General features: G+C 40.4%; 1 protein-coding gene across 1 annotated transcript; it reads right to left on the bottom strand.

The window, feature by feature from the left end:
• Nucleotides 1-1138: 1138 nt before the first annotated feature.
• Nucleotides 1139-17101, bottom strand: LOC140232384 (7-dehydrocholesterol reductase-like). The gene is made up of 6 exons (XM_072312511.1): nt 16965-17101; nt 13735-13957; nt 5647-5916; nt 5014-5127; nt 3428-3682; nt 1139-2443 (listed from the first exon to the last, which is right to left on the bottom strand). Exons 1-6 carry the CDS (start codon nt 17096-17098, stop codon nt 1979-1981), a joined length of 1461 nt encoding a protein of 486 aa, XP_072168612.1. The 5' UTR covers nt 17099-17101; the 3' UTR covers nt 1139-1978.
• Between the last annotated feature and the right edge of the window lie 10655 nt (nt 17102-27756).

The raw sequence follows: 27756 nt of genomic DNA, 5'->3' as shown, positions 1-27756 counted from the left end.
CTGGAGTGTAGGTCAGAAGTGGAATTAAATTCATCCCCCTCCCCACTTTTTTAATGTAAATATAAAATATATATCATGTACCTGCAGAAAACTGAACAAATACAGTAAAAAATATACCCTGAAACAAATCGTATTTACAAGAGCTAAACACTCGCAGTTCTGATGCTATTTCCCACTAGCAGCACGCAAAAATTTGGTCGCCTGAACCAGTTTGTAGTGTTCAGCAAAAAACGAGCTACAACAGTATGATGCAACAACACCCATCCCAATGTAGACGAGGATCTCATTGCAATTTGAAAATGCTGAGATGTGTGTCAAACAGAGCTTGGGCAACTGCTGGTATTTAGGAGAATTTGGTTACATGGAACCATAGACGTGCTTTCAATAATGGTACCTGTATCATACTACAAAGCATAGAACCAACTGTCATAGAGATGCCGCTAGAGGACGCTATACAGGGCAATTGAATCAGAAATGGCCGAGACATACATACTATGTCTGCAGTTGGCGATGCACAGCCCAAGAACGGCCCAGTGAGGATGCGTTGGGTGAAAGTGACCGATAGATTACGCTGAGCTATTTATGCCCAAATTTTGTAACATCCTAAAGCAATCTTCATTCATACAAATACAGTTCTGCTTCAAAAAACTTTTTTTTTGTTTCTTTTTTTTTTCTTTTTTTTTTCTTTTTTTTTTTTATAAACATTGGTGAGTCAGAAAGGAACGAACCCGGTATGCTAATCACAATAATGTGTGCAGACAGCATTTTTGTACAATGATAGCGCAGTGCGGTGTACGTGGAAGGAGAAATTAATCTTATACTGCCAGGTCTGCAAAATGTACATGATTATCATAAAGAACAGTGCATGTATTCCACACGGTGAAAAGTCGTAGTTAAGTTCAGGGTCATGGGTAGACAATCTGAATGAACTGTATTCCAAAGGATTCTTCGACAACGGATTTTGTTACGACATGATAATTACATACAACTGCATAGGCTGAGCGAAAATCCACTCAGTGTTAAGACTGTGTGTGTCACACATCTACAAACATGGCTATACAACTTTCAAGAATATCTTTGTATCTTATCAAAAATTCTTGAAACTATCTTGTGTAATTTCCTTAGGATGAGTCATGTTATGAGTTGTGCAGGGATTAAAAAGAAAAAAAAAAGAGAAGGTTACACAAGAAGGCATTATCATGGTTCTCATCATATTATGTTTTTGTATGTTAATTTCACGTTTTACCCATAAGATAATATAATTTTTGATTAGATAAAAATTTCAATAAAGCGATAGTGTCTGACGATAGTGCCTCACGGTGTGGGTACCCCATAGAGTGCCTCAGCAAGATTCGTTCATGCACTTCGGAGAGCCAAGTAGTGAAACGTGAGTTTTAAGGTTTTGGCTCCAACCACGTCTCAAGAAACCAAACAATTACTTAGCTGTTGTTCTCAGTTAACTCTAGAGACTAAGCTAAGTCTTCAGTCGATATCAATTTGGGTCTCCCACACCCCTCCTCCCCCTTCCATTTCCCTTTTAAAAATCTGCACAGTAGTAGCAGCCACCAGCTCTCCTGTACCACGTGATCAAGATGGTAGTGACACAGTTTGTGCCTGGGATTAGAATGGTTAAGAACAAGCTGCATCAAAGAATCCGCTAGGCCTTAGTGAAGTATTTGTTTTTACCTTCTAACTCTGTTTTGGCTCTCTTTCCATCCCTCCTTTCTTGGTTCCTTGAATATTTAATACCATTTTTGTATTTAGGACTTTTTTAAAAATCACTAATTAGAGCACTAATCTATCAATAGTTCTTTGAAAGGTGAAATTTCATATTCTACCTTTATTTCGGAGCAAAATGTTGTCCACGAAAATCTGAAAGGAGAATGAGATAGCAGATTACTTTGGAGTCATTTTTGGGCATGTATTCACCAAACAACGATCTGGGTTTGTGAAAAGATTGCCTGTTGCCAATTGAGCCTCAGTACACGTAGGGTATGAGTCGGCAGGGCACTTTAGCCATGTACTGCTCCCAAGCCTTGCCGTACTTGGCGTGGCAGCGGTCCTCATCACGTCGGCACCGGTGAATCAAGAGGATGGTCATAAAGACCAGATAGTAGTAGGGGAAGAGATGGGTGACACCACACGAGAGACACCAGGCAGCCGCCTGCATCAAGTCCCCGGTGTAGTTCATGTGCCGCGTGATGCCCCACCAGCCGGACAGCAGCAGCTTGCTGCGCCGCTCCTTTCCATCGCCGCTCGTGTACGTCGCGTCGATGTACTTGGGAAGGGAGCCCCAGATCGGCGCCTGCCCGTTGGTGCGCCGGAAGTAGTCCTTCTGTCGGTTGACCGACCGGAAGATGTAATATCCGGAGGTTCCCAGTAGCAGGACCATGGTGAAGACTGGCCAGGACAGCTCCACTGGGTTGACCACGAGGTAGAAAGCCTGCCAAAGCGGAAAAGAGAAAGAGGGATAGAGTTAACAAAGCACATGATTATGATAATCATTGAATGACCGATAGCTATACATAAATATGTCCCACCCTCTTACAAACAGGAAACAAACAACATAAACAGAACTGTCATAACCACCACAGAATAGTCACCAATATTCATTAACGAATGACTGCATTCATAAGCATGAGCCCGCGTTAGCTAAACACGCATTTTTTCTTATTTACATTGCATATTTTCAATGCAAGGTCAAGAGGAAAATGACTGGAAATCACCACGTATTTCTCGCTGCTTTAATAACGAGTGATGTTCTGACAGGAATGCCGTCAACGGACAGAAACTATGAAGAGGTGAGCATCGTTATGTAGGGCTAGGGTGAAAAGTATAATGAGAATTCTACGTTTTGCTCTGTCTTGTCTTATTTATTATGCATTGTTGCTTATTTGGTGTGATACCCCATGATGCTAGCTGGGAAAATGTCAATTTTGGTTGGGGTGGTGGTGGTCGCGGTAGTGGTAGTGGTGATAATGGAGGCTGTTTTGGGATGGAACAGTTTTCGTTGAGGTGGGGATCAGGTTTTTAATGCTTTTCCCTAATAACTTTTTGAGATAATTAAAAACCTCTCATGAAATATGAATGAGCATAATCCAATTCTAAGAGGAATTCTAAGTTTGTTTGATGAAAACTGGACCTGAAATGGCCGAGATGTCCAAAATAAAGCGATCCTAATAAAAGGTGGGATCTTAATAAAAGGAGTAATCCACCTTTTATCAGGACCGCTTTGTTATACTTTTTTTTTTTGGATATCTCAGCCATTTCAAAACTTGATTTTCGTCAAATAAATTTCGAATTCCTCTTAGAATTGCTGCTCTTCAACAATTATGAAGTGGTTTCTATAAGTATCTCACAAAAAGCTGAATCCTCACCTCAACCGATATTGTACCATCCCGTTAACTTAGATCGTGACGCACGTTACCTGCAGAGTGTACATAAATGGGAGGTAGACCATGTCACCCCATGCCAGGTACCAGCCGAAGTGGTCGTGGTGCATATCAATGGTGTGGAGGTACCACGCCTCGTTCCAGAAGAAGTCGACCACGTAGATGGCTTCGAGGACGTTCACCAGGACCATGGAGTTAGTAACTTGACCGTGCAGCTGGTACTGCTTGCACGCCATCGAGAAGTTGATGATGGTCCACGCCACGATGCCGGGTCGGCCGTTGAAGAAGAGCTGGCGTGATGATGGAAAAAAAAAAATGATACAATCAACAATAATGTGTCACAGATATTCATGAACCTTACCCTACAAAGAGGATTGGTGTTCCACATAAACACTTGTTTATGTTATCAACTTTTCTGTAACTGCCTAATCATATGGTAATTTGGTAAAATGCTATAATTTCGAAGATCATCAAACAATCAATTGTCCCGATGTCAAGTGGAATTGGAAGTCCCGCTTCATACAGACATACACATAATAAATTAGATTTGATTGGTTGTTATTTAGCCGTTGCTGTAACGACAATTAGCTGTTGAATGCCCTTGTTGTGAAGTGTGCATAAAGCCTACCACATACTACACGATCCCTGCTGGTTTCACGACTATGGAGGCAAGCTGGGTCGCACGTCGTCACGCGACACGACGTCGCACACTATGCGATAATACCACAGCTAGGCTGTACCGGCGTCAGTATATCGTATCGTGATTGGCTGAAAGTTCCACGACCGGTCGGAAAAATTCGACACGTCAAATCTTTAAAGGACAAGTTCACCTTCATTAATATAAGGATTGAGAGAATGTAGCAATATTAGTAGAACACATCATTGAAAGTTTGAGGAAAATCGGACAATCCGTTCAAAAGTTATGAATTTTTGAAGCTTTTGTGCAGTCACCGCTGGATGAGAAGACTACTGCAGTGTATGATGTCACATGCGTACAACAATATAAGGAAAATATAAAGAGAATTTCACAAAATTTCATCTTTTGAAAAAAAGTACACATTCCCTTGACTCGTTACTGACATATGTTATGGGTAATATTATTCCCAATGCCTTTAGAAAGAGGCAAGTCAAGTGCTCTTCTATTATGCGAAAAAAATGAAAATATGTTGAATATTCTTTACATTTTCTTTATACTGTTGTACTCATATGACATCACGAGCCTTAGTAGTCTCCTCATCCAGCAGTTCCAACTCAAAAATTTTAAAAATTCATAACTTTTGCATCTATTGTCCAATTTTCCTCAAACTTTCACTGATGTGTTCTATTAATATTGCTGCATTCTCTCAATCCTTATGTTAATGAAGGTGAACTTGTCCTTTAAGACTGGCATTGCGACCCAGTCGCACGACTGGAAACTGGCAAGGCTGGTGACATCACAATACCAGTTGCCAGCTCGTAAGACCGGCGCATCGTAGCAAAGTCGTGTAGTGTGCGGTGGGGTTAAATGGGAAGTTAACTGTTCGACGAAACACTCGTATGTTTGGGGGCAAGCTATGCATCACTAATAATTGTTTACAGAAAGTATGAAGGAATCACACCTCGGTGCGGACGTCATCGTTACCTTGAAGTCAAACATCTTTCCGATGCGGGGGTTGAACTCGATGCCCATCATGTAGTCGTAGAAAATATTGCCGGTGAAGACCCGGTCGGGTGCGTGGGTGGGGAAGAAGTAAGCCTAAGAAGAGAAGGAGAGTACATTGACAAATTAGAAGATAAAGTTTCAAGAGCATTATTACAACTGCAATTAAAGGTAGTAGTAGTAGTAGTGGTGGTACTAGTAGTAGTAGAAAGTAGTAGTAGTAGTAGTAGTAGTAGTAGTAGTAGTAGTAGTAGTAGTAGTAGTAGTAGTAGTAGTAGTAGTAGTAGTAGTAGTATTAGTAGTAGTAGTAGTAGTAGTAGTAGTAGTATCGTCATGTTTATTATGATTTCGATAATTATTATCTTTTCTATTTCTTTGGTTTGTGCGACAGAACTATAGGTGATCTGTATCATGCCCGGTATATGGCATATTATTAATTGACTGAATGTAACAGGAAGCAAGTAAGAAGGGGAAAGGACTTTAAAACAAACAAACCAACTAAAACGGTGGACCTAGTTAAAGTGAAAGACATTGTAACTGATGATTTTATAACAACTTATTTGGTCACTATTTCTCTTTCAGTCAAATGGCTGACCCCAAGCCACAATTGCTAACCTTGACGATAGCGTAGACGGCCACCGACACGCCGATGAGGTTGGCGGTCCACAAGAGTCCGCCGCGGTAGTCGAACACGATGCCGGGCGAGAACCAGTTGAAGTAGAGCGCGTTGGCCACGAAGAGCGCGTTGCTGATGAACCAGGCCTGCAGGCCGTTGATGTTGTACGGATTTTGGATGCCAGAGGGCGTCACAGCACCCAGCTGCATTCCTCCCACGTAGCCCGGAATGAAAAGGTGGAAGAGATCAGGCAGGTAGAACAGGATGACCTATAGAGGGCGTGGGGAGAAAAAAAAAATGTTATCATAATAACAGTTTGCATTTTACTAAACAGAACAACGCGAAGAAATCTCATTGACATGTTAATATTGGGCAAATCACAGACTTTTAAGCACACACGAGGTATCAGATGAAATATACCACAATCATTCTACAGTGATAGTCGACATGATTATTAGTCAGTACTAAACGTATCATAAACACAACGATAGTATGATTGTATATCAAAGCGCCCAGACGTTTAGCAAAACAAACCGATGAAAACAATGTCAAGGAAAATATCAGCGAAATGGCTGCGCCAAAGGAAAAAAAAAAGAATATTAAAGAAAAAATATCTACAAATTAGGAAAGGGAAGTAAAAATAAATAAAAAAGTACTGAAATCCTGCTAGACTCTGATTTCATTTGGTTTGCTTCGCTGTTCTTCTTTAAAGTACCTTGATCACAGTGATGAATTCTTTCTTAAATGACCCCGGCCGCCTACCCCCCCCCCCTCCCACACACACACACACACACACACACACACACACACACACACACACACACACACACACACACACAAATGATAGTATCACTGAAAAGATCAATCTGAATGGAATATCGACTGAATAAAAGTTCATTTTGTCACAATCAGTTGCAAATTGACCTGTTTGATGAGACTTTTGCCTACTGGATCTGTAGGCTTCTTCTTTCTCATTAAACAGGTAATTTGCAACTGATTGTGACGAAATGAACTTTTATCCAAACAAATAATAGTACCTGGTTGATAATAATAATAATAATAATAATAATAATAATAATAATAATAATAATAATAATAATAATAATAATAATAATAACAATAAGGTAGTCCCCTGTGGCTCAAAGATATCAAACGTAAAGTTAAGTTTGAGATGTTATACAAACGATACTTTGACAATAATCTGCGCGCCGCACTCACAAGATAGGCCCTATTTAAACCTTCTATACATATAACTGTCGTACACTATCTATTGTGGGTTGTGCTTTTCTATGCGCTGCAGTGGCACCTATAGCACACAACACACATACAATCCACTCAAAGGGACCTTGTAGCAGTCATTTAGCTTCATTGAAGCTCCTTGACTCAACTCGTCTAGGAATTCTTATAGAATCACAGAGCTGGGGTAGGATTTAGCATTATGGTCATACCAAGGAGTGGTCTTAAACCTCGGGGAGTGTTATCGCGTGACTGGAGGTATTGTGTTGGTATTGTATTTAACTATATATAACAGTGGTCGTAGAGAATAAGAAAATAACAGTCTTCTCGCCTAAGAGACATTGCAACAGCAATAGCGACTAAAGGCAATTACGAATCTGTACTGTGAAGAGGCAGTTTCCCCTGCAGTTTGGGCGTAGTCCGATCCCTACAAACCCTCTCAGTGCCACGTAATGAGTGCATTCCTCTCTTCTCACGTCCCTGATACACACACTTTACTATCATACCGATTGCGTTGTCACGTATGATAATTCTAAAGGGTATACAATGTACATTATAACATTGACATACAGGCACTATTCTAGCGGCTGAGATCAAAACTAACCCGACCTATCAAGTCAGCACGTCGTATTGTATAAAGATACCGACACATTCGAAACCATGAACGACTTATTTAACTCTTGTTGAGCTTTGTGGCTCAGATTGTAACCTAATCGGCTGCTTTCTGATACTGGCAAAACCAACTTAACTGTCAGGAACATTTTTCAACATCAATACCAGGAACACTGTCCCTTTAAAACGTCGAGACATACATAATGAAGCGGGATTCGAGGTGTTTGCACGGAAGTCGTTGGAGCTGAACGGTTCATTGGACGTCGCAATGTCGTGTTTTTTGTTTTTTGTTTTTTGTTTGTTTGTTTGTTTGTTTGTTTGTTTTTGTGTTTTTTTTAAGGGGGTGGGGGTCTCGCGATTCTGATCTTCCGCGAGAAGCTCTGCATGCATGATGAACTCACAAAAGGGAACCATGTTTACATTTTTCTTGTCCTGTAATTAGATGTCTGCCTGAGCAATGCAGAGTTGTATTGGATGTCATGTCTTTAGTTGGGTTTCTTCAGTTGTACTTGTACATTGTAGTCTTCATTTTCTTTAGCTGTAGAACTCGTGGGTATACTTTGGGGAGAGTAACAAGAAATATTGTCATGTTTCCCTTCTATGATAGCATGTAAGGAATTTTAAAACTTCAGTCTCAGGTTGCATTTCAAAAATTTCAATATAATCATCTTGTTTAAAACATACCCGAATCAGCAATAACCGAGCAATATGGAATAATAAGGGAGTTCACGGTTAGCGCATGTCTCATTATTGACCCCCTACACCACAGACTTTCAAATAACATGGAAAGGACCTGTGACAGAGCATTTTTTTGTTGAAGCATGCCACCTTTGCAATCAATGTCAATGAAATGCGTGTGCAGCTTTTGTTAAACGTTATTGATGAATCACTTCCACCTGTGCGTTCTAAGAAGGTGAAACACACAACTTAACATTCCAAATCCTCATTTGCCTGAGGATTCTTTTCGTTTGAAAGTCAATGGCAAATACACAAACATTCTCATTTTACCTTTATTTTGCACATGCGCAAATCGCAACCGTGAACTTCCTTATACGTTCCAGGTCTGTTTCGGATACCATCATCTGTTTAGCGATCACTAGAGGGCAGTAGTCAAGTTTACCACAAGTTATTGACAAGCAGTGTCTTTCTTCTCCTAACATTTCATTCCTAGATCAAGGTAAATGTAGTAAAAGGCAAACTGTACATTCTCCTTGAAATATTATAAAGGCAGATCATGAAAATAAAACTTCGAGATGTCAGAAAATACATACGTGAAAGGAAAATTTCGCAAAGCACAAAATAATTTTATGCCGATTCAACTAAAGCGAAGTTAAATAATCCGAGTTTTAGGAAAATCAGAAAATCCGTGTGAGAGTCACGGATTTGTGTGTGTGTGTGTGTGTGTGTGTGTGTGTGTGTGTGTGTGTGTGTGTGAGTGTGTGTGAGTGGTGTTTTGTTATCTTTTTTCCTTTTAATTCCGCGTTGTGCCGTTCTCACCAGCGTTGTGCGTAACGTCTTGATAGTAGAATGGAGAACAGGACCAATGAGGTACTTTGATGAACCAACTAGAGGCAGTAACATTATCTTAACGATAAATACAAACATTGAATGTATTTGCAAATACGTTTTCCTGTACGTCATCAACTGTCACGGGAGTCCACATTGCAGTAGATTAAAAGGTAAAGAAATCTACTGTAAATTTGTTTTTACCGGGGGTATTCAAGGTTCAGCTTTGTCTTGTGTTATACCAACAGCTGTAGTTAATCTATTCTATGCCGGCAGAGATCTATTTAGTTTCTTGATATAAGCCCCTGTTATAACACGACTCTGGGAAATTCTAGTGATATCAAAACTTATTCAAAAAAAAAAACAATAGTGATATCAACGTTCATTATCCAACAAAAAAAAAAGATTGGTATAATGTGCATTCAACGGCAACAATCACAACGAAGTCAAACAGTGAAACCAGAACTCAATATCTATCATAATGACAGAATTCTGAACAGGTGTGCTGCACTGTTTATGTACTACACTCTGATACATCGGCTGTTAATGCACGTATTCATAGCGCCGGAGAACATGGAGAAATCACGCCGAATAAAGCTTGATGGCAAGTTCTATTCCCTAAATTAAGGTCTACTCTGTCGACATGGACAACTATAGAAAAAAAAAAAAGAAAAGACACAAGAACAAACGCATGTGTTATGAAAATTGTTGAAATTGTAGAAACTAGCTATAATGGGTACCATATTTGTATATTTTATGTTTGAATAGTACTGACAGAAAAAAAGAATTGTAAATGACGCCATACAGTGAACAAATAAATCAAATCAAATCAAATCAAAACTGAAAAATCAAATTTGAATTCGCAACGCAATTCTAATAACAAAACACACACACACACACTCACACACACACAGACTACACACACACAAAAAAAAACCCACACACACAAACACACACACACCCCTACATTACACAGAGAAATGACGTGTTTTATACAACTCAGATGTTTTTGGATTCGATTTCAATAGGTTGGGGGGGGGGGAAGAGAAAGGTAAGTACAACAGAAAGGCGGGACATCGTGGGAGCAACTTTTTCTATGTCAATACACTTGCCATACGTATTTGATCAAACGTAATATAATTTTCACTGCACGGAGTGTCAGACAAAGTCCATGGGTTCTCCCTGGCCCTCTCCGTGGCATTCTCTGACTCAACTCGCAAACTTCGGACTTTCATCAAAGTTTGTTGACCTTGCACGCATTTTGCCTACCACACTTTATATCGTGGAATTTACCACTTGGAATACAATGGATTGTATAATGGAGCAAATTACTTGCTATGAAAGAGAGTGTGACCTTCCGCATTGTTCCCCATCTTACCAGTATTTCTTAGGTGTTACTAACGCAAAAGAAAAACAACTCACTGGTGGTAGTATTTTAAAAGAATATATGAAGACTATGGCCCTTAACATGGTACAGCGCTAGACGGGTGGAACATAAGCCCTTCTGCCTCTAGCATCCACGCAGATAATTAACACATTCCTATTTCTTGTCCTTCCCCTTGCCTTTGATAGAGACACACATGAGTTGGTAACATTAGCTCCGCCTCCCCCCCCCCCCCCCACCCTCTACGCTTGACATTAGAGAGTGTCGAGTGACGTCGGGTGAGGGCACCTACCTAGGCAAGGAATGTGAGACTCTACAATATCGCATTACAAGTATACGAGACTTCACTATTAAAGGGGCATTCCGGACGATTTTCATAATTTCACATCATGTAGTACATAAATCGACAGCTCCATGTAATAGATTTGTGGAATTTATTGTGGTCCTTGAGCAGAGAAACCAATAAATTGAAAATCTTTAACAAATTACACTGAACAGTGTTGATGACATCAGAGCCTCATCTATTTCAGAAATGTAGCAGTGTAATTCCATTACAATACCGCTTGTTCAACAAGTTCACCTGTGAAAAATCTATGCATGCCTTCTTCTTTTGTTCTGCTTCCTTGAGCCCCAACTCATGCATTCTCATGGTGAGGCTGCCATGTCATCATCTTTGTTCATTGCAATTTGTTATAAATTTTGAAAACATTCTCATTCCTCATCCCAATCACTAAAAATTCTGAAACTCTGTACTCAGTTTAACCCTAAAGGGGCCGGGCTTTTTTGGCTATGCTCAGGCCGGGGGGGGGGGGGGGGATGGATTCCGCCCCCCCCCCCCCCCCCGAGATCTCGGCCATCGGTGGCGCGATCGCGATGAAATTTTGCATGCGTGAGACCTGCGTCATAATCTACAAGATTGTGTCATAAGATTTTTTGAAACAATCAATTTCTAATTTTAATTAATTAATTATGCAAATTAAGCTCAAGATCATATTTTAGCCTAATTAAAAGCATTGAGAGTCTAATTTTTGGTCTGTAAATCTGTTGCAGCATATTCAACGATTGTACATCACAAAAACTTCCAAAATTCGTTTCAATTCTTATGTTTTTTATTGTTTTCAGAATTTCTTATGTATTTCCTTGTTTTTCAACTTTTGTTTTTTCTTTATTTTTTCATTGGAAGTTGTCACTGACCACTTTTCTACCATAATTAGCACAAAACTAATCAATGAAAGTGATTAATTGTAAAAATAATCAGGTTTTTATGACTTTCACGACAGAGCACTGTTTTCCATAGGAAATGTACACAAAATCACAAAATTGTGCCCGTTTTGGGGCGACATTCCGTTACAAAAATGGGCGTGGCTTCGCAAAAGTACGCGCGGACGTCGCAAATTTGGTCTCAAAAGTTGCGCGAGACTTGAACAAACAAAGTCAAGAAGCCTCGCGACGAGGCCTTCTCGCGTAACAGAATTATAGCGCGAAACGTCGAGGGGGGGGGGGGGGCGGATTCCGCCCCCCCCCCCCGGCCCTTTTAGGGTTAACTAATTTATAGTTGTTCAAATGTAAAAGTCTGAAAATCATCCGGTGGTCCCCTTTAAACTGATGTTGTTTATCATCGTTTGCAACATTCAGCATACTTTTCAAGGGGAAAATGCCAATAAAACGCTACCGTTACAGTTAAATTTTTTCATTTAGGAAAAGCAACGACAAGGGGTGCGATTAAACCGCTTACAGCTAGGATGTCGCGGCCAAAACACATTCTGTAAGTTGACACTACAGACAGCAATAACAGACTGTATGTACAAAGATGAAGCGGATTAGTTCGCTGGTGAATTTTAATATGTTAAGCACCTCCAAGACGAAAGTGTATTACTAAGGCGTTTCTGCTTAACAGCATCGTTATTGAGATCATAACACTATCATATCCACTGACGCACTCAGAAACTACGTCTTTCGACCATTTCACTGCGAACGTTACGTGTATTATGCCATTACACAACAGCATGTAGTGCTCTTTTTTTACACATTCCTTCAGTTACATAAGAGAGGGCAATTGTTGTGATGTTGTCGCTAAAGCTGCGGATTAAGTACAATAGCTAGCCGGCAAAAACATATTAGTGAATAAGGAGAGATTCTCCCACTGATAATGGAAGCGGAATCACGTGCAAATCCGAGGCGGAAAACTGGGATCACAGTTTGGAGCATGCCAGGAGATTCGCAAAGTACCTTGTAATGGTCACTTCCGCCCATCAAGACACCGGCATCTTCCTATACTGTGGTTAGTTGATAAGATATCTTGTCACAGAATGCTGTAAGATACTCTATTCCATCGCTACTTCGTTCACGAACCGTTCAATCCGACAAAAACACTACTTGTATATCCCGTCAGACCACGATCCGATGTTCCGATACTTCCACATTAGGAGAACTACAATAAGAAGACATGCCAAAACCTCACGAGGAAGGCTCCGCAGAGAACCGAAGTCATTGGCCACAACAGACTATTATAAAATCTTGTGAGGATATTACCATATCAGATAAATCGGTACTACGGATATCCGGTGGAAGTCAGATGCTCCTAATAGCATCTGCCTGAAAGGTTATCCAGACGTCAACGTGAGGTGCAACAGCGATTCTTCGCACTATAGTCGTGGAGATTAATTTTATATGTAGGAAATGTCTTTTAAGGATGTATGGAGGATTGTTTCGAGTCTTATCGAACAGAAACCGTGTGTGTGTGTGTGTGTGTGTGTGTGTGCGCGTGTGTGTGTGTGTGTGTGTCTGTCTGTCTGTCTGTCTGTCTGTGTGTGTCTGTGTCTGTGTCTGTGTGCGTATCTATGTCTGCGTCTTTGTCTGAGTGTATATCCGTGTCTTACATTGACCATACCATCTCTTAAAATGACAGTGAGTGTACCGTTGTATTAAAAATAATTGTTAAATAATTCCTCAGAGAAAAATGACGAAAGGAAACGAGCCATATTAATTCACAGGTTCTTGGATACTACTTCGATAATAGGGCCCGGCCTGAATACAGGTTGCAACGAGGACAAAACTCGAACAAGCCTACTGCTTGTAAAAAGACGATCGTTGCTAAGAAGATGTATGCATAAAGTAATTTAAATGATTAGTAAACCAATCTGAAACGATTTTCCAGATTGCGAATGGGGGGGGGGGAGGGGGAGGGGGGGGGGGGACAGCACAAGCAATACATTACTGAGTATTTCACAGGCCAATTGAAAAAGCATGGTTATCGGGTTCTCAAGAAAATCATTGAAAAGCTTCAAAGGGGAGGAGGGAGTGCATAAATTTGAATATATTAGTAATTTGGCATTATGACGTGTCTCACCTGAAAGCCGACCCACAGGAAACCGATGGTCGCCACGTCCCACGTGAGAGCGGGTACCTGATCCCACAGCTGTGCCAGCGTCAGCGCGCCTTTGCGCATCTCCAGGAGGGGAGAGGTCAGTGCGCAGTCGTAGTGCGTGCAGGCGACGTGGAAGTAGACGACGAGGAGCGGGATGAGTGTGAGGAGGGCCAGCACGCCTATCGTGGTGAATACATCAACCTCCCTACGATATGGAGGAAAGACAAAAGATATATATATATATATATATATATATATATATATATATATATATATATTATATTTATATAAAGAGATGAGATAGAAATAAAAATAGAAGGAATAGATGCAATTAAGTACGAATGATTAAAGGGTGTGTACAGTTCTTGTTGAGGTCAGGATTTAGCTTTTAACATTTTGCAAGATTTCAGAAACCACTCTTTGAGACTGTCAAAGAGCATGCAATTCTAAGGGGTATCAAAAGTTTGTTTGATGAAAATCGGTTTTGAAATGGCTGAGATATCCAAAAACAAGGTGAAACAAAGAGATCCTAATAAAAGGCGTGGCCTGTCGCCTTTTATTATTATCACTTTTTTGGATATCTCAGCCATTTGAAAATCAATTTTCATCAAATAAACATTGAATCCTTCTTAAAATTACATGCTCTTTCGTATAAAGAGGTTTCTCATTATCTCACTTAGGAATGTTATAGACCCGAATCCCCACCTCAACCAGTACTGTAAAGTCCCTTTAAACACACAGCTTGTGAAGCTCAGGGACCCTTCACTTTATGTCGGTAGATCAACTTAAAGCTAACGAGATTCATGGCAGGGAAACCGTATAGCTTGTACACATAGATATTATTGGTGTCCAATTTGAGCACACCAGATTGTTTGAATAATGTCGAGACATTGAGCTGGCAATTTTAATGGGTGAAGCCGACTTATTACAAAATGTACAGGAAAGTCTTCCATTAGCACGTGCACGCCCTGTTTTGCATTACAACTCTTGACGGCTTCGCACATACAAATAATCGTGTTGTATGTGTGTCAGCTCATCATGCACGAAATTAACACCAATAAGTAGTAAAGTGAGCTTGCACGTTATTGTGACAGTTCCGTATTTGACTCAAGGTCCACATTTTCCTCTGTCGATGTTTAAAGAGACAATTGGGGATGTCGAAATCGTGTTCTCGGGCAGTAGCCAAGGGCGCCGGAAGCGGGGGGGCAGGGGTGGCACTTGCCCCCCCAAACAAAATGTTGGGGGGGCAAAACGAGTTTTTGCCCCCCCCCCCCCCCAAAGTGCCCCCTGTAACAAATAATTAATCACTGATTTAAAGATCAAAATGAACAATAAAGGCATATTTCTTGTCTAAATGTTGTAATTTCATAATTGAAAATGCAAAAATTTTCGCCCCTAACGGGGCGAAAATCATAATACACTAACAACATACATTATTGTATCTATTAACTTAAGAGTAAATTTAATGCATAGATGGTAGCCTCGTGTCCTTGAGTGTGCCCGCTAAAACATACCTTTAGTAAACCTTACATTTTTCATTTTCTTCTTTGCTTTCTAGCAGAATAAGAACATTTTCTATTGTTCGAACGATGCGATCACGTTTAATCTTTTAATGAGTACATTTCACATAAATTGCAAGTGAAAGTGGCTCGCTCGTTCTGCCCGTACTTATAGTAAAATGAAAAGTTTTCATATAAGTTATTATCATAGTCCTTCGCAGTGATTTCTTTTACTATGTTTAATTCCTCAGAAATTTAATTTAGAATGCTCTATAAAAGCGACTTTTATACTCTGTTTTTACAAAAAGTCCCTACCGTGGGAGGGGGTATCCCCCTCCCACACCCTCCCCCGCTCGGTCGCTTCGCTCCCTCGACGAGGATCGCACCATCACATAATATACCCCCGTATGTTAAGATCATAGTCCTTCCAACTTATTTTTTTCAATATGTTAATTCCCTAGAAATTTGCTTTTAAATGTTCTATAAACGCGACTTTTATACTATGTTTTTACAAAAAGTCCCTACCGTGGGAGGGGGTGTCCACCCTCCCACACCCTCCCCCCACTCGGTCGCTTCGCTCCCTCGCCGAGGATCTCACACCATCACATTATTAATGTACTCCCGTATGTTATGATCATAGTCCTTCCAAATGATTTTTTCAATATGTTAATTCCCTAGAAATTTGCTTTAAATGTTCTATAAACGCGACTTTTATACTCTGTTTTTACAAAAAGTCCCTACCGTGGGAGGGGGTATCCCCCCTCCCACACCCTCCCCCGCTCGGTCGCTTCGCTCCCTCGCCGAGGATCTCACACCATCACATTATTATGTACTCCCGTATGTAATAATCATAGTCCTTCGCACTGATTATTTTTCACTGTGTTTAATTCCTTAGAAATTTGCTTTTAAATAGTCTATAAACGCGACGTTTGTACCCTGTTTTACAAAAGCTCCCTACAGTGGGGGGGGGGGGGGGATCCCCCTTTCCACCCCCCCCCCCCCGCTCGCTCGCTTCGCTCCCGCGCCGAGGATCTCACCTCGTCATATAAATGTGCCCCCGTTGAGATTTTGCCCCCCCAAAACCAGAAGTGTTCCGGCGCGCTTGGCAGTAGCATTTAAGTGTTGAAGTGTACACAAACAAACCAATACGAAAAGAACATTCGATTGCGATTGTTCGAAGTTTCTGGAGATGCAATGGAAGAACTTTGTATTTGGGAGCTACTGTGAGTCACCGGCAGGGGGGCGTCTTCAACTGTAAGGGTGCCGCGGAAGATCCATCATACAACCATGGTCTCAAGGGGGACAGTTGCTGTCCATATTAGGGCAGGTATGAATGTGTCCACGTACGCGGGTTGTACTCTTTAGCAAAAGACTCTCTCTCTCTCACGGAATGGGATTGATGGCCGGTGATCTACGTGACCATCAATGTAGGGTTATTATATGCACAGGAAGAAGAAGAAGAAGAAGAAGAAGAAGAAGAAGAAGAAGAAGAAGAAGAAGAAGTAGTAGAAGTAGTGGTGGTAATAGTAGAAGCAGTAGTAGAAGTAGTAGGAGTAGTAGTAGCAGTAGTAGTAGTAGAAGTAGTTGTTGTTGTTGTTGTTGTTGTTGTTGTTGTTGTTGTTGTTTTGTTTGTTTGTTGTTGTTTTTTTTTGTTGTTGTTGTTGTAATTTTCTTTCTGTCCCATCAAGCCCATCAAGCAAAAGCAAATCTTACCACGCCCTGCCCCATTGTCCAGGCTTGGACTTCGACGCCGAGCCGTTGGCCTCGGGATGGACGGTCTCCTCGGTAGACACCTGTTTGGCCTGTGACCTCGTCGTCGGCCTGGAATACGGAGACGGCTCCGTCATCGTAATTCCTGAAAAGATACGAGACGCACAAACGTTTAATGAGCGTGAAACTACTACAGTAATTATCATTATCATTATAACATTATATTGTTATGAAAACAAGCTAGCATAAGAGAGAGGGTAAACACGCACACTAACAGCAGATCATGCAAGAATGAATTAGAAGTGGCAAAATATCGACAAGTATACGATCCTTGACTTCAGACTTCGTAAAGAGGTTAGTGAAGAATTATATAATATAAAAACGAGGGCCGGTGATGTCAAATACTGACTTCTCGCAGGTCTTGGAGTTTAAAAGAATCAACATGCCCTGGCGTAGCATATCTGCCTCGGACGTGGTTGGTCAAAATTTCGACCAAAACTACCTACAGAAGTTAGGAAGAATAGGGGGAAATCGTTTGTACTGAGGCATTCAGATCTTCTCTCAAAAAAAGTCATGAAAGTTTGACAGAGGTCTACTACAGACTTATTGCCCCCACCCTCCTCTATAGCCGGTCTTTTCATCATGGATTTAAATTGCCCTGATCATACAACGCAATGTTTGTAGTCGACGACTCATCCCAGACCGCTCAGCTGAAATCTCTGCGAACTAATCTTAAAATGCACCATCAGGCAGGCACACTACCTCCTGCGCCAAAACCTTGGTCTATTAGTACGCTGTAACACTCACATCTTAAGTTTCATAAATGGCAAAGGTCTGAACACCAAGGTCTCTCAGTGACACAAAGCTGACTGTATCATAAGTTCAGTTCATGTTTATGTCGTTCTGTTCTTTATTGAAGAAGGGAGGAAACTTCAAATAGTTCGTCTTCACAGTCTATGCCTCAAACGACTGCATGCTTGATTGCCCCCTTTCGATCGCAATGTCTCTAAGAATAGTGTCGACAATAACAAACATCGTAAAATAAGAGGGAAAAGGCATGACAAAGTCGTGAAAATGAATATAAATGTTCCCTCCCCCGCATCGAATCAGACAAGGCGTTGGCAGCATGCTTTGCAGTGAACCTCTCGCAAGACAAGTCCTTTGTCAACTACAATCAGGGACACCACGAACTAGAATGCAGTCGTCAGACGTGTTTATTTAGCTCGTACCATTTAGAGAGATACTGCATGTCAATGACGTATGCGTCCGGACCAATTATCGTGAGAAAATTTGATATTGCTCTCATACAAACACGAGTTATCATCATCATTCTGGTCATATTTGAAATGCTGAGCCCGATAATGCTGATCGCCTATTTTCCACTGAAGTTGTTTTTTGGTGTGCGTTTTTTTTTTTCTCTCTCTCAACACAGCATTTAGTGTCAAGTTGAGAAGAACATCATCTCCAATTCTCTCTACGGCGATCTCCACGCACCATACTCTAAACAATGTCACAAAATAATGTACACACAAGTAGTTATGTACATGTATCAAGGCTGTATGCATGGTTGTTTTAATGTGTATGTACACGGATTGACCAGCTTAATGGAGAACATTCTATATGATACAGATATAGTAACTACAGGCTGACCAGATCAGTGGAGAATTTACTAGGTGGTATACAATGAAGCTACAGTACATGCATGTGACAGGAAATACATTATAGCTCACTCAATCTAGAATGATTTAACCCATTCCAGAATATTCTAGGAAGTGCTTACATATTTGGCTGAGTGAGGCACTGCCCCTGTAGCCCAATGTGATTGGTAGTTAATTTTGGCGATGATGTTATGCACATAGTTAGGCAGTGAGTCATCCAGGATTCCTGGAACTTGGACTTGCTAGGATATTCAAGTGTGTAACCCCAGGTTGGAGAAAATTACAGAATGTACTAGAAAGGGGTGAATGGATAGTATATAAGCCGCAGAAATTCTGAGGTAGGCAGAGTACCCAACACCTCTGCTCTGAGAGTTAGCATACGTCACTTCTGGCTCTGAAGCGACTTGTTATAGTCAGTCCTGTGTTACCTGCTGACCTGCTATGCAAACTGTGTTTGTGGAGATAAGGCCTGGGAGACATTTTGCCTGCAGAGAATTAATTTGCCTACGTTGGAGATAGACTCCATATTGTAATGTCAACGGACATTGCTACGGCAAAGCTGTGACGGGCTGGATTCCTAGCTGGACATTATAAAGTGAATCATCATTCAACGCATCGACTGGACGTGGTCGTCATAACGTTGGATTCTGCACATTTCGCTGTGGACATTATACCGTGTATCTATATCGTGGATTTTACCCCGGATCTATAACGTGGATTATTGCAAGCAGTGCCTCTGGATTTACGTTGGAGGAATCATTCATCGGTGCATCAAGGACCATTCATTTGTGCATCGAACATCATATCTGGATATTTTCAAAGGATTACTTAATACGTGTAAGTGATTCCACTACCGATTTATAACTGTTTCTATTAATCATTATTGTACACTGCAAAAAGTCCGGTGTTAAATAGTGAACACCTAGCTGGTGTTAAATTTTCGGTGCTCATTTATGGTGTTAAATTAACACCTCCGGGTGTCATTTCCAAATTTTAAACTGTTTTTTGAAGAGTTTCTTAGTAACTACACTTCTTGTTGATTTTTAATTTAAACAAGACGATCAAGAATTTTACATTAAAATACTAGATTTTTGAAAAAATGTGAAAATAAATTTACACCAAAGTAACACCAGCTGGTGTGGTCTCTTATTGAAGCTGGACGGGTGTTAAACCATTGATATTAACACCAACAAATATCAAATCAACACCATGTGGTGTCATTTTTGAATTAACACCAGTACAGTGTCAAAATAACACCAGGTACAGTGTCAAATTAACACCACGAAGTGTCAAGTGAACACTTTTCAACACCATCACAGTGCATCTTTAACACCAGTGGGTGTGGTCCTTTATTGAAGTTTGATCGGTGTTAGATTTAACACCCGTGGCGTTAAATCTAACACCGATGTTTTTACAGTGTACTGATGTGAAAACCGATTACGAGTCTGTACCCACAATATCACTGTTAATAAACCGCCTGAACATTAGCTGGTTGTTTCTTTTGTGCGATCATTCTCAGAGTGCTTAAAATTGGTCGTAACAACAATCTTTGATGAAAATTCTTCACATGTTCATCCCATACCGCATTGTTCTAGTTAATTATACCACTCAGTTGATAAAGGCATTATTTACATTTGCAGATGAAATAATAAAATAAAAACCCAGCTTTACTGCTTCGAAATAAAATTCTAAAATGTGAGGTAAGGATAGAAACATCTAATATGTAAAAAATTTAATCAGGATCCCCATAAGTATTGCCAAATGTACAAAATGTGAACAACGCTTATAATTAGATTGGTCAAACCATCTACAGTTATGGTTTATTGATAAAATAGTAATATTGCCTCATATTCTTTAGTTCGATCGGCTTTATTGCGAATTTTTTTATATTTATATACACGTGTAGGATGTTTTGTGATACAACTGACCTACACATGATATGCATCAAATGTGATAACTCGAACTTGTTTTAATATCACTGCTCCCACTGGTGAACGGGACCTTTAAGACTCAGAGAGCGAGTGAGAGACAGGGAGAGGGGAAGAGAAAGAGAGGGAGAGAGGGGGAGAGAAAGCAAAAAAGAAGCGAAACTACTCATGAGTGTGTAATACGTTTACAAGGAGGGTCATTAACGCATTAATCGATTGGCATTTGTCTTCAAATCATCACAGCGGTCTATATATACATAATCAAAACTGCTGATATAGAGCTCGGACACACCGGATTCACACGTACACGCTGTACACATTATGATACAGAAAGAGAGAGAAATAGATGCATATATGCTTCGGGGGGATTATTATAATCCATAGTTATTACAAACACAGATTTTGGAATCCATTGCAGCGTCAATTCATTCCAACGCAGTCACGGGAAATATTATAAGTTGTACTTGTCTTTGGAATTGTTCGAAAAAACCTGTGCCATAGGACCAAGTCACATAACAAGTTGTTGTTGGTTTGATTTGTTTTTATAATAGGGTCAGCCGTGGAAGCGCTCCTATGCCATAACCCATCACTCATGCGGGCGGACATGGTCAATATTGATTTCAAGACTCGCCTATGAACATACGCTTCCTTTCTGAGAGCTGAAGAGCACATGCACCTTTAAAACACTCGTGGTCGTGATCTTCAATCATTTCGCGTTTGACTTTCGTTGGTATCTGGAATTCTGCATGAAGGTCAGGTGCCCAACTTCCAGCGACGAAAATGGAAGTGCCAAATCGCTGGATCGATCTTTAACTCATTCAACGACTTCCGATTACTCAAATTGCACATTTTGCAATTCCGTGACTCTATCAAAGACTGGGACTGTCGCCTGTGGTGGAGTCTACGAGAGGCGATTCGATCAAGAACTTAATACTCAACTTATTTCACCAACCCCCCCCCCCCCCCTCCATGGAAACCCATAGATTATTCAATTTGATTTAAATCGTGATAGGCTTCATCAAATCAGGGAGGTGAAACCTCCCTGATCAAATTTAGACGTAGACTCTGAACGTTTCGAAATTATCACGTTTCACACGTTTTCGTGTGTATTCTGTTTTGTTTTGTTTTTCACCAAGCTGTTTTTTTTTGTTTTGTTTTGTTTTGTTTTGTTTTGTTTTTTTTGTTTTACATTGAGACTAATGCTTTTTCTTCGAAATTTGATGAAAATACATAAGGAGGCAGCGCTAAATGCATGCAGGTTGCCTTATCAATTTTGCCTTGAATCCTCGTCACCAGGTTGCTAAGCCCTTCCAAATTTTGATCGGTATATGTGATAGATGCTAATAATGGCCAATCAGAAATCGTTCACGTGAATGGCACATGGACAAAGAACATGTCATTCAGGTCGCGTTGGACCGGCAGAGACAGTTTGGGCCGAGATAAAAATGTGCGCCCTTTTCAGCTCCTTTGGGGGATCATTCCTTGCAGTTGCACGACCTCGTAATCCCTTTTAACCATGGAAGCGAGGCACAACAAACTCGGGTTCACCTTTACAAAAGTCATATTCTTTTCGATCTGATGTTCTGTGACTTTTATTCCACGTCAACGCGACGAATTTACATCATTCATCACTGTAAACTATGGGTATAGAATGTCGGTCACTGAACGTAGGCTTTAGATCATTCCTTTAGTCAGATCAGGGAGGTGGGATTCACCCGCACCCCCTGGTCAGATTATAATTTTGACTCTTCAAGCACATAAAAGATTGTTTTCATTTTTTTTTTATTTGGTACTTGTTAGCTACCCTACAATATCCATATCAGTTGAAACATTATGTAGGCCTATTTCCAAATTATGCGTTTTCATGGATCCAATTATGAAGAAAGTTTGGCAGCAAACAACCCGAACCAGGGAGTGTTCACTGACGCTTCTCAGCTTTCTGTATTTTGTTTGTTTGTTTGTCTTTTGTCGTGTAGAAACTAATAGATAAAATCTCACAATCAAGTATATGTAGTATTAGAAAAGTCGGTTGTTCCTTTGACAGGTATATGTCAATAACAGGCGGTTTGCTGTTGATTTTGCGGTCTATACAATCCCATTGTGAAATCAACACATCTCGGTCATAAGTGACATTAGGACGAGGATTTATCATTAAATGCAAACACACCAGCAGCTCGTATTATTGCAACTCGATCACAATGAATCATTAGTTTGAAGTACTCGCACTTAAGGCACCATTGCTGTCGAGAGCTTTGTTGGCATAACGCTCCTGGCAGTGGTACGGCGACGTCAACGTTGCCATGCATGGTTGCCGCGTCGCAAATCGAGCTAGCTGATCGCTGTCGCTGGAGACGACATGCAGGCATTATTTTTGAAATTTGAATTGACGCCCAACGATAAAACAAAACTTTAGAATATCTGGTAATGTTAAGTGCAAATTTGTAGCGTAATGTTAAATCGTTTTCGTACACCGTTTTCATGCCAAAATGTAGTAGGCCTACATAGAAGGCGATCCAACATAGCGAAAATTTTGAAGGGGTCAATCAGAATAAAGACCTTGTTTAATTTCTGCTGTGAGTGTGATTTCTGCTGGTCATAGTGAAATATAATCGTTCATCATTACTTCACTTCACCGAAGGTATTACAAAATCATGTCTACTCTTACAGCAGCCGATGAAGTCTTTAAAAAGTAGCATCAAAATGTAAGTATATGTGGCTGTAATGTCATTTTACACGAGTAGGCTTCACCTGACAAAGGAGTCATAGGTCAAAAAGGATAAAGTGAATGCATATTTCATGGCGGCGTAGCTGGTTTACACTGGTAGGTTATAGAGATCAGGTAACGATTAATAGTCATGAAATTAATGATATTTCATGCAGACGCAATAGGAGGCAACTGCACGAACACACAGATTGTAGTCTAGTTTTACAAACCGTACTCTACACTCACCAGCATGTATGACATGAAAGGAAGAACTGATGAACCACAGCGGAATAATATTATGTAGTTTTGCTTTGGTCGAGAGGGCGCTTCCGATTCTATTTATGTATTTATTCATTTATCTATATTCGCTTGTTTTGTTTGTTTGTGTGTGTGTATGTTTGTCTGTGTGTGTGTGTGTGATAATGAACGACCACCTACTAAATTTGAAAGAGTGTATAATTTTGTGGGAATTTCAAAGGTTATTTTTTTTACTATTCGATATTTTAGACTATAATCGAAGACCACTGTTCTTTTCTTTTTTTTTTCTTCCCTTAGAAACTTCCCTCCCTCCCTTAGAAAGTATTGGTGGAGATGACGAATGAGCTTTCAGTATTTTCCGAGATACTAAGTAATCACTTATGAAATGTTTAAGAGCGTGTAATCCCAAGAGGAATTAAAAGTTTATTTCATGAAAATCGGTTTTACTGGCTGATATATCCAAAAACAAAGTAAAACAAAGCGATCCTAATAAAAGGTGTTTCACACTTTAGTATCGTTCTGTTTTGGATATCTCAGCCATTTCAAAACCAATTTTCATCATGTAAACGTTCCTTCATATTGCTCCTTCATATTTTTCTCTTTATCTCACACACACACACAAAAAAAAATAGAAACCCGAGGTCAGGTCTCAACCAAAATCATACCATCCCCTTAGAATGTCTGTTGCAAAATCGATGGTGTTTCTGACAAGCAGGATAATCACTACCATGCAACATTAAATTCAAACGACATATCGTTTAACCAGGGAGGTGAGAGGAAATTTGTCTCACCTCCCTGGTTTAACTGACGAAGTTAAAATTAAAGTCATTTGCAACTAGAAACAAGCTACACTCATAATACGCATGTTCCTATAATAAAACATTCCACACTCGGCTAAAACATAGTATTGTCAAGTTGAGACAAGTTTCTGGGTGCCAAGAACAACTTTTTCTTTACGTATAAATAGATGCATAAGACTTGAAAATTACTAATACAGCGAAACAGCCCGCTGAGATACATTTCAGAGATACATTTCAGAGTACTTTGCATTGCAAATTATACTGGGTGCAACTTAGGAGCTCGACAATCACGAGTCATACAGCCCACCAGTCATACCGCCCACGAGTTATACAACCCGCGAGTCATACAGTCCACGAGCTAGATATACTAAGTTGAATGAGCTCAACATCAAGTGAAATAGGCCCACGAGCTGTGCGGTTCACAAGCTCGAAACTAGAAAAAAAAAAAAAAAAAAAAAAAAAAAACTAGAAATGTCGCTACGGCGACTGGTGTATGCCTCCGCCATAATGCATGCTTCTCCTAATAGGTCTATAGTACAATGTCTTGACAATGTGTGATGAAAGTTTCACACAATTGGCAAAATATTAAAATGACAGGTTTGCCACAAATGTGCTGAATGTTCACTTTCCTAGAACTAGGTTAAATTGGATGAATGATTAAAACGTCAGAGTGCAGGTATTTGGGGGAACTGATGATTTTTATAAAAATCAATGCATAAACTTATAAAAGGGTCAAAAGTCAAGTATACTTGACTTTTGACCCTTTTATAAGTTTATGCATTGAGGAATTTTCAAGGTATTGAGAAAAAGTATAATTTCAGTATCAAATGGTAAAATAGTATTATCTAAAACCTGGCCTTTGACCTCACAGTTCCAAAGAGAATCACTGTTAGGTAGAACATGCATAAATATGTAAGTTTCATGATAATACCTTGAGTTACTTTTGAGATATGGAGGAAGAAGTGCAATTTAGCACTTTCACTTGACCTTTGACCTTTTGGCAAGAAACTTCCTACAGAATATATATTGGGTTATACATGCATACATCAAGTTAAAAAAAAATCCTTCAGGCATTGCATAAATATAAGGAAAGCAGTGATATTTTGAGGGGTTGACCTTGACCTTTGACCCCCTGACCTTTGACCTATGACCCCAACTTCCCTAGATAATCACTGCCCATCGGTACATGCAGTAAGTTCCATGAAGATACCTTGAACCATTTGCGAGATATGGAGAAACACATGAAATTTCAACCTTTTTTCACAAAATAACCTGTGACCTTTGACCTTTGACCCCGTGACCCTAAAATCCAAACAAAGTATTATCCCCCCAGGATATACCCTCATACCAAGTTTGATGCAAAACCACCTAACGGTTCTTGAGATATCGACAAAAACAGAACGGGACGGACGTACGGACGTACGGACGGACGGACGGACGTACGGACGGACGGACGTATGGACGGACGGACGACCCGAAAACATAATGCCTCCGGCCACTTCGTTGGCGGAGGCATAAAAACAAACGCTCACGAGACCGACATTTTACACATCATTTTACACAGAAATTATTATACTTAGTGTCGGGCTTGTGGGCCTTATTTGCCTTGAGTGTCGAACTCATGGGGCTTATTTGCCTATATAATTTCGAGCTGGTGGGCTTTTTGACCAAAGTGTCGAGATCATGGGCAGTGTGATTCGTGACCCGTATGACTCGTGGACTGTATAACTATAATTTTTTTTCCCCCAATATCGGGCTCGTGGGCTGTATGACTCGTGGGTGCCGAGCTCGTGGGAAGACCCCGTTAAACCAGGTCATGAAGAAGTACAACATGCACGTCAAAGTATGCGTGACTCTACTGCACGATCCAGCATTCATTCTCTGACAAAAGGCCGAACAAGTAATGTCACAGTCCACCTTGCGAGGTCTTATGGATAAAAGTTTACCAAATATAGGGGCAACAAGGGGCCATCGTCTGGGACCGGGAGGTGATAAGACGTTTGTCGTGTCAGACGAAGAAATCCGTATGTAACTAAAGGATTAAAATCAGCTGATTGGAAACGGGTGATAGGGCCTACGTCTGTTTGAAGTCGCTGTCAGATCCGACAGCTATATACTCACTCTATCTTGTTTACAGGTAAATGTTCATCCTAAAGCTGCTTTAATAATCAAGGCTGCAAAAGCCCGAACTTTTATTGTCGAATGGATATATACTGCTAAGTTGGCTATTCCCCCTACTCCTTCATCTCCTTGTACAACCTTCTTCTCTCCCTCCTCCTCCTCCTTTGTTTTGTCCTTCTTCTCTCTTTGTTGTCTGTTCCTTCATCCTAATCTTCTATTTTACGTCGTCCTCTATTTTCATCATACCACTTTCTTACATTTTTTTTTTTTTTTGGATAGTGTTGCAATTTTGACTATGCTTGCGGGTGCGATATACAATATTGTATCTAAATATCACGGGTGAAATCTATAGGCTGTCACCATGACATAAAATCCCTTCCAGTCCGCGGACCAATTAATTTCCTCTTGCCCCGACTTATACTCGAGTGGGAGTGATGTATAGGTTCACTTAATTTCATTCAAGCGTGTATACAATACTTAGAATTTCATAATTTCCATGATACATAATAAGATTTCTCCAGTATACGATGAAGAATCCCATTCTACTCATAGAACATACGATACGGACATGGAATATAGACCTTCTCTTAGATGGTGACATGAAAAAAGTCACATTCAGAATAGTCAGAAATAATAAAGCGACGATGATTTTAAGGGATGCACTCCCTATAGTGGATGCGCACCTTCAACTTTGACACATTGACCAATGGAAAAGGAGGTACATGTAAGTGCAAACTTTAAATGGGTGTGAAAAACTGGCAAGACGTAGGACCCTAGTACCTCCTTGGTAGGACGAAGAAAGCGTCACCGTTATGACAATGCCCCTCCCCTGATGCGTAATATAACAGATAATGTACAAATTATCAAGGGTGTAACGTTGTTTTCACAAGGAATCTCCGCTGTTATTCTGTTACATTTAATGAAAGAAATATAGAGCTTTTGATTGTAATGTTTGTTGTTTTTACGTTTTGTTTTTTTTTTTTTCCATTCGACCCAGTCGACGAACTAGACAGGATTTTGGGTCTGCATATCAGACTATCGTCTGAGCCACCCTCGCACAGTATTCGTGTACCCTCCTCGTCGGAGAATCGGCCACGGCTGAATGGCCCCGCAAATATCGTACGATAGTCCCTTTCCATTTTTTCCCCTTTTTTCATCTAGCGCACACGTGCATCCATGACAAAGTCGGCAGTTTTGTGAATGATTCTCTACGGCCTCTGTTCCCATACAAATGAGATGCATTGATGCAGCCGCAAGATTAGCGAAAGGACTGGATATTATAATGATCATTATGCCTTTTTCATCGTAGAAAATCTGCGATTAAAA

The sequence above is a fragment of the Diadema setosum genome, chromosome 8, assembly GCF_964275005.1.
Source record: "Diadema setosum chromosome 8, eeDiaSeto1, whole genome shotgun sequence".
In the NCBI taxonomy this organism is placed as follows: Eukaryota; Metazoa; Echinodermata; class Echinoidea; order Diadematoida; family Diadematidae; genus Diadema; species Diadema setosum.
The sequence above is the reverse complement of the archived record's forward strand: the minus strand, read 5'-3'. Positions and strand labels throughout refer to the sequence as shown.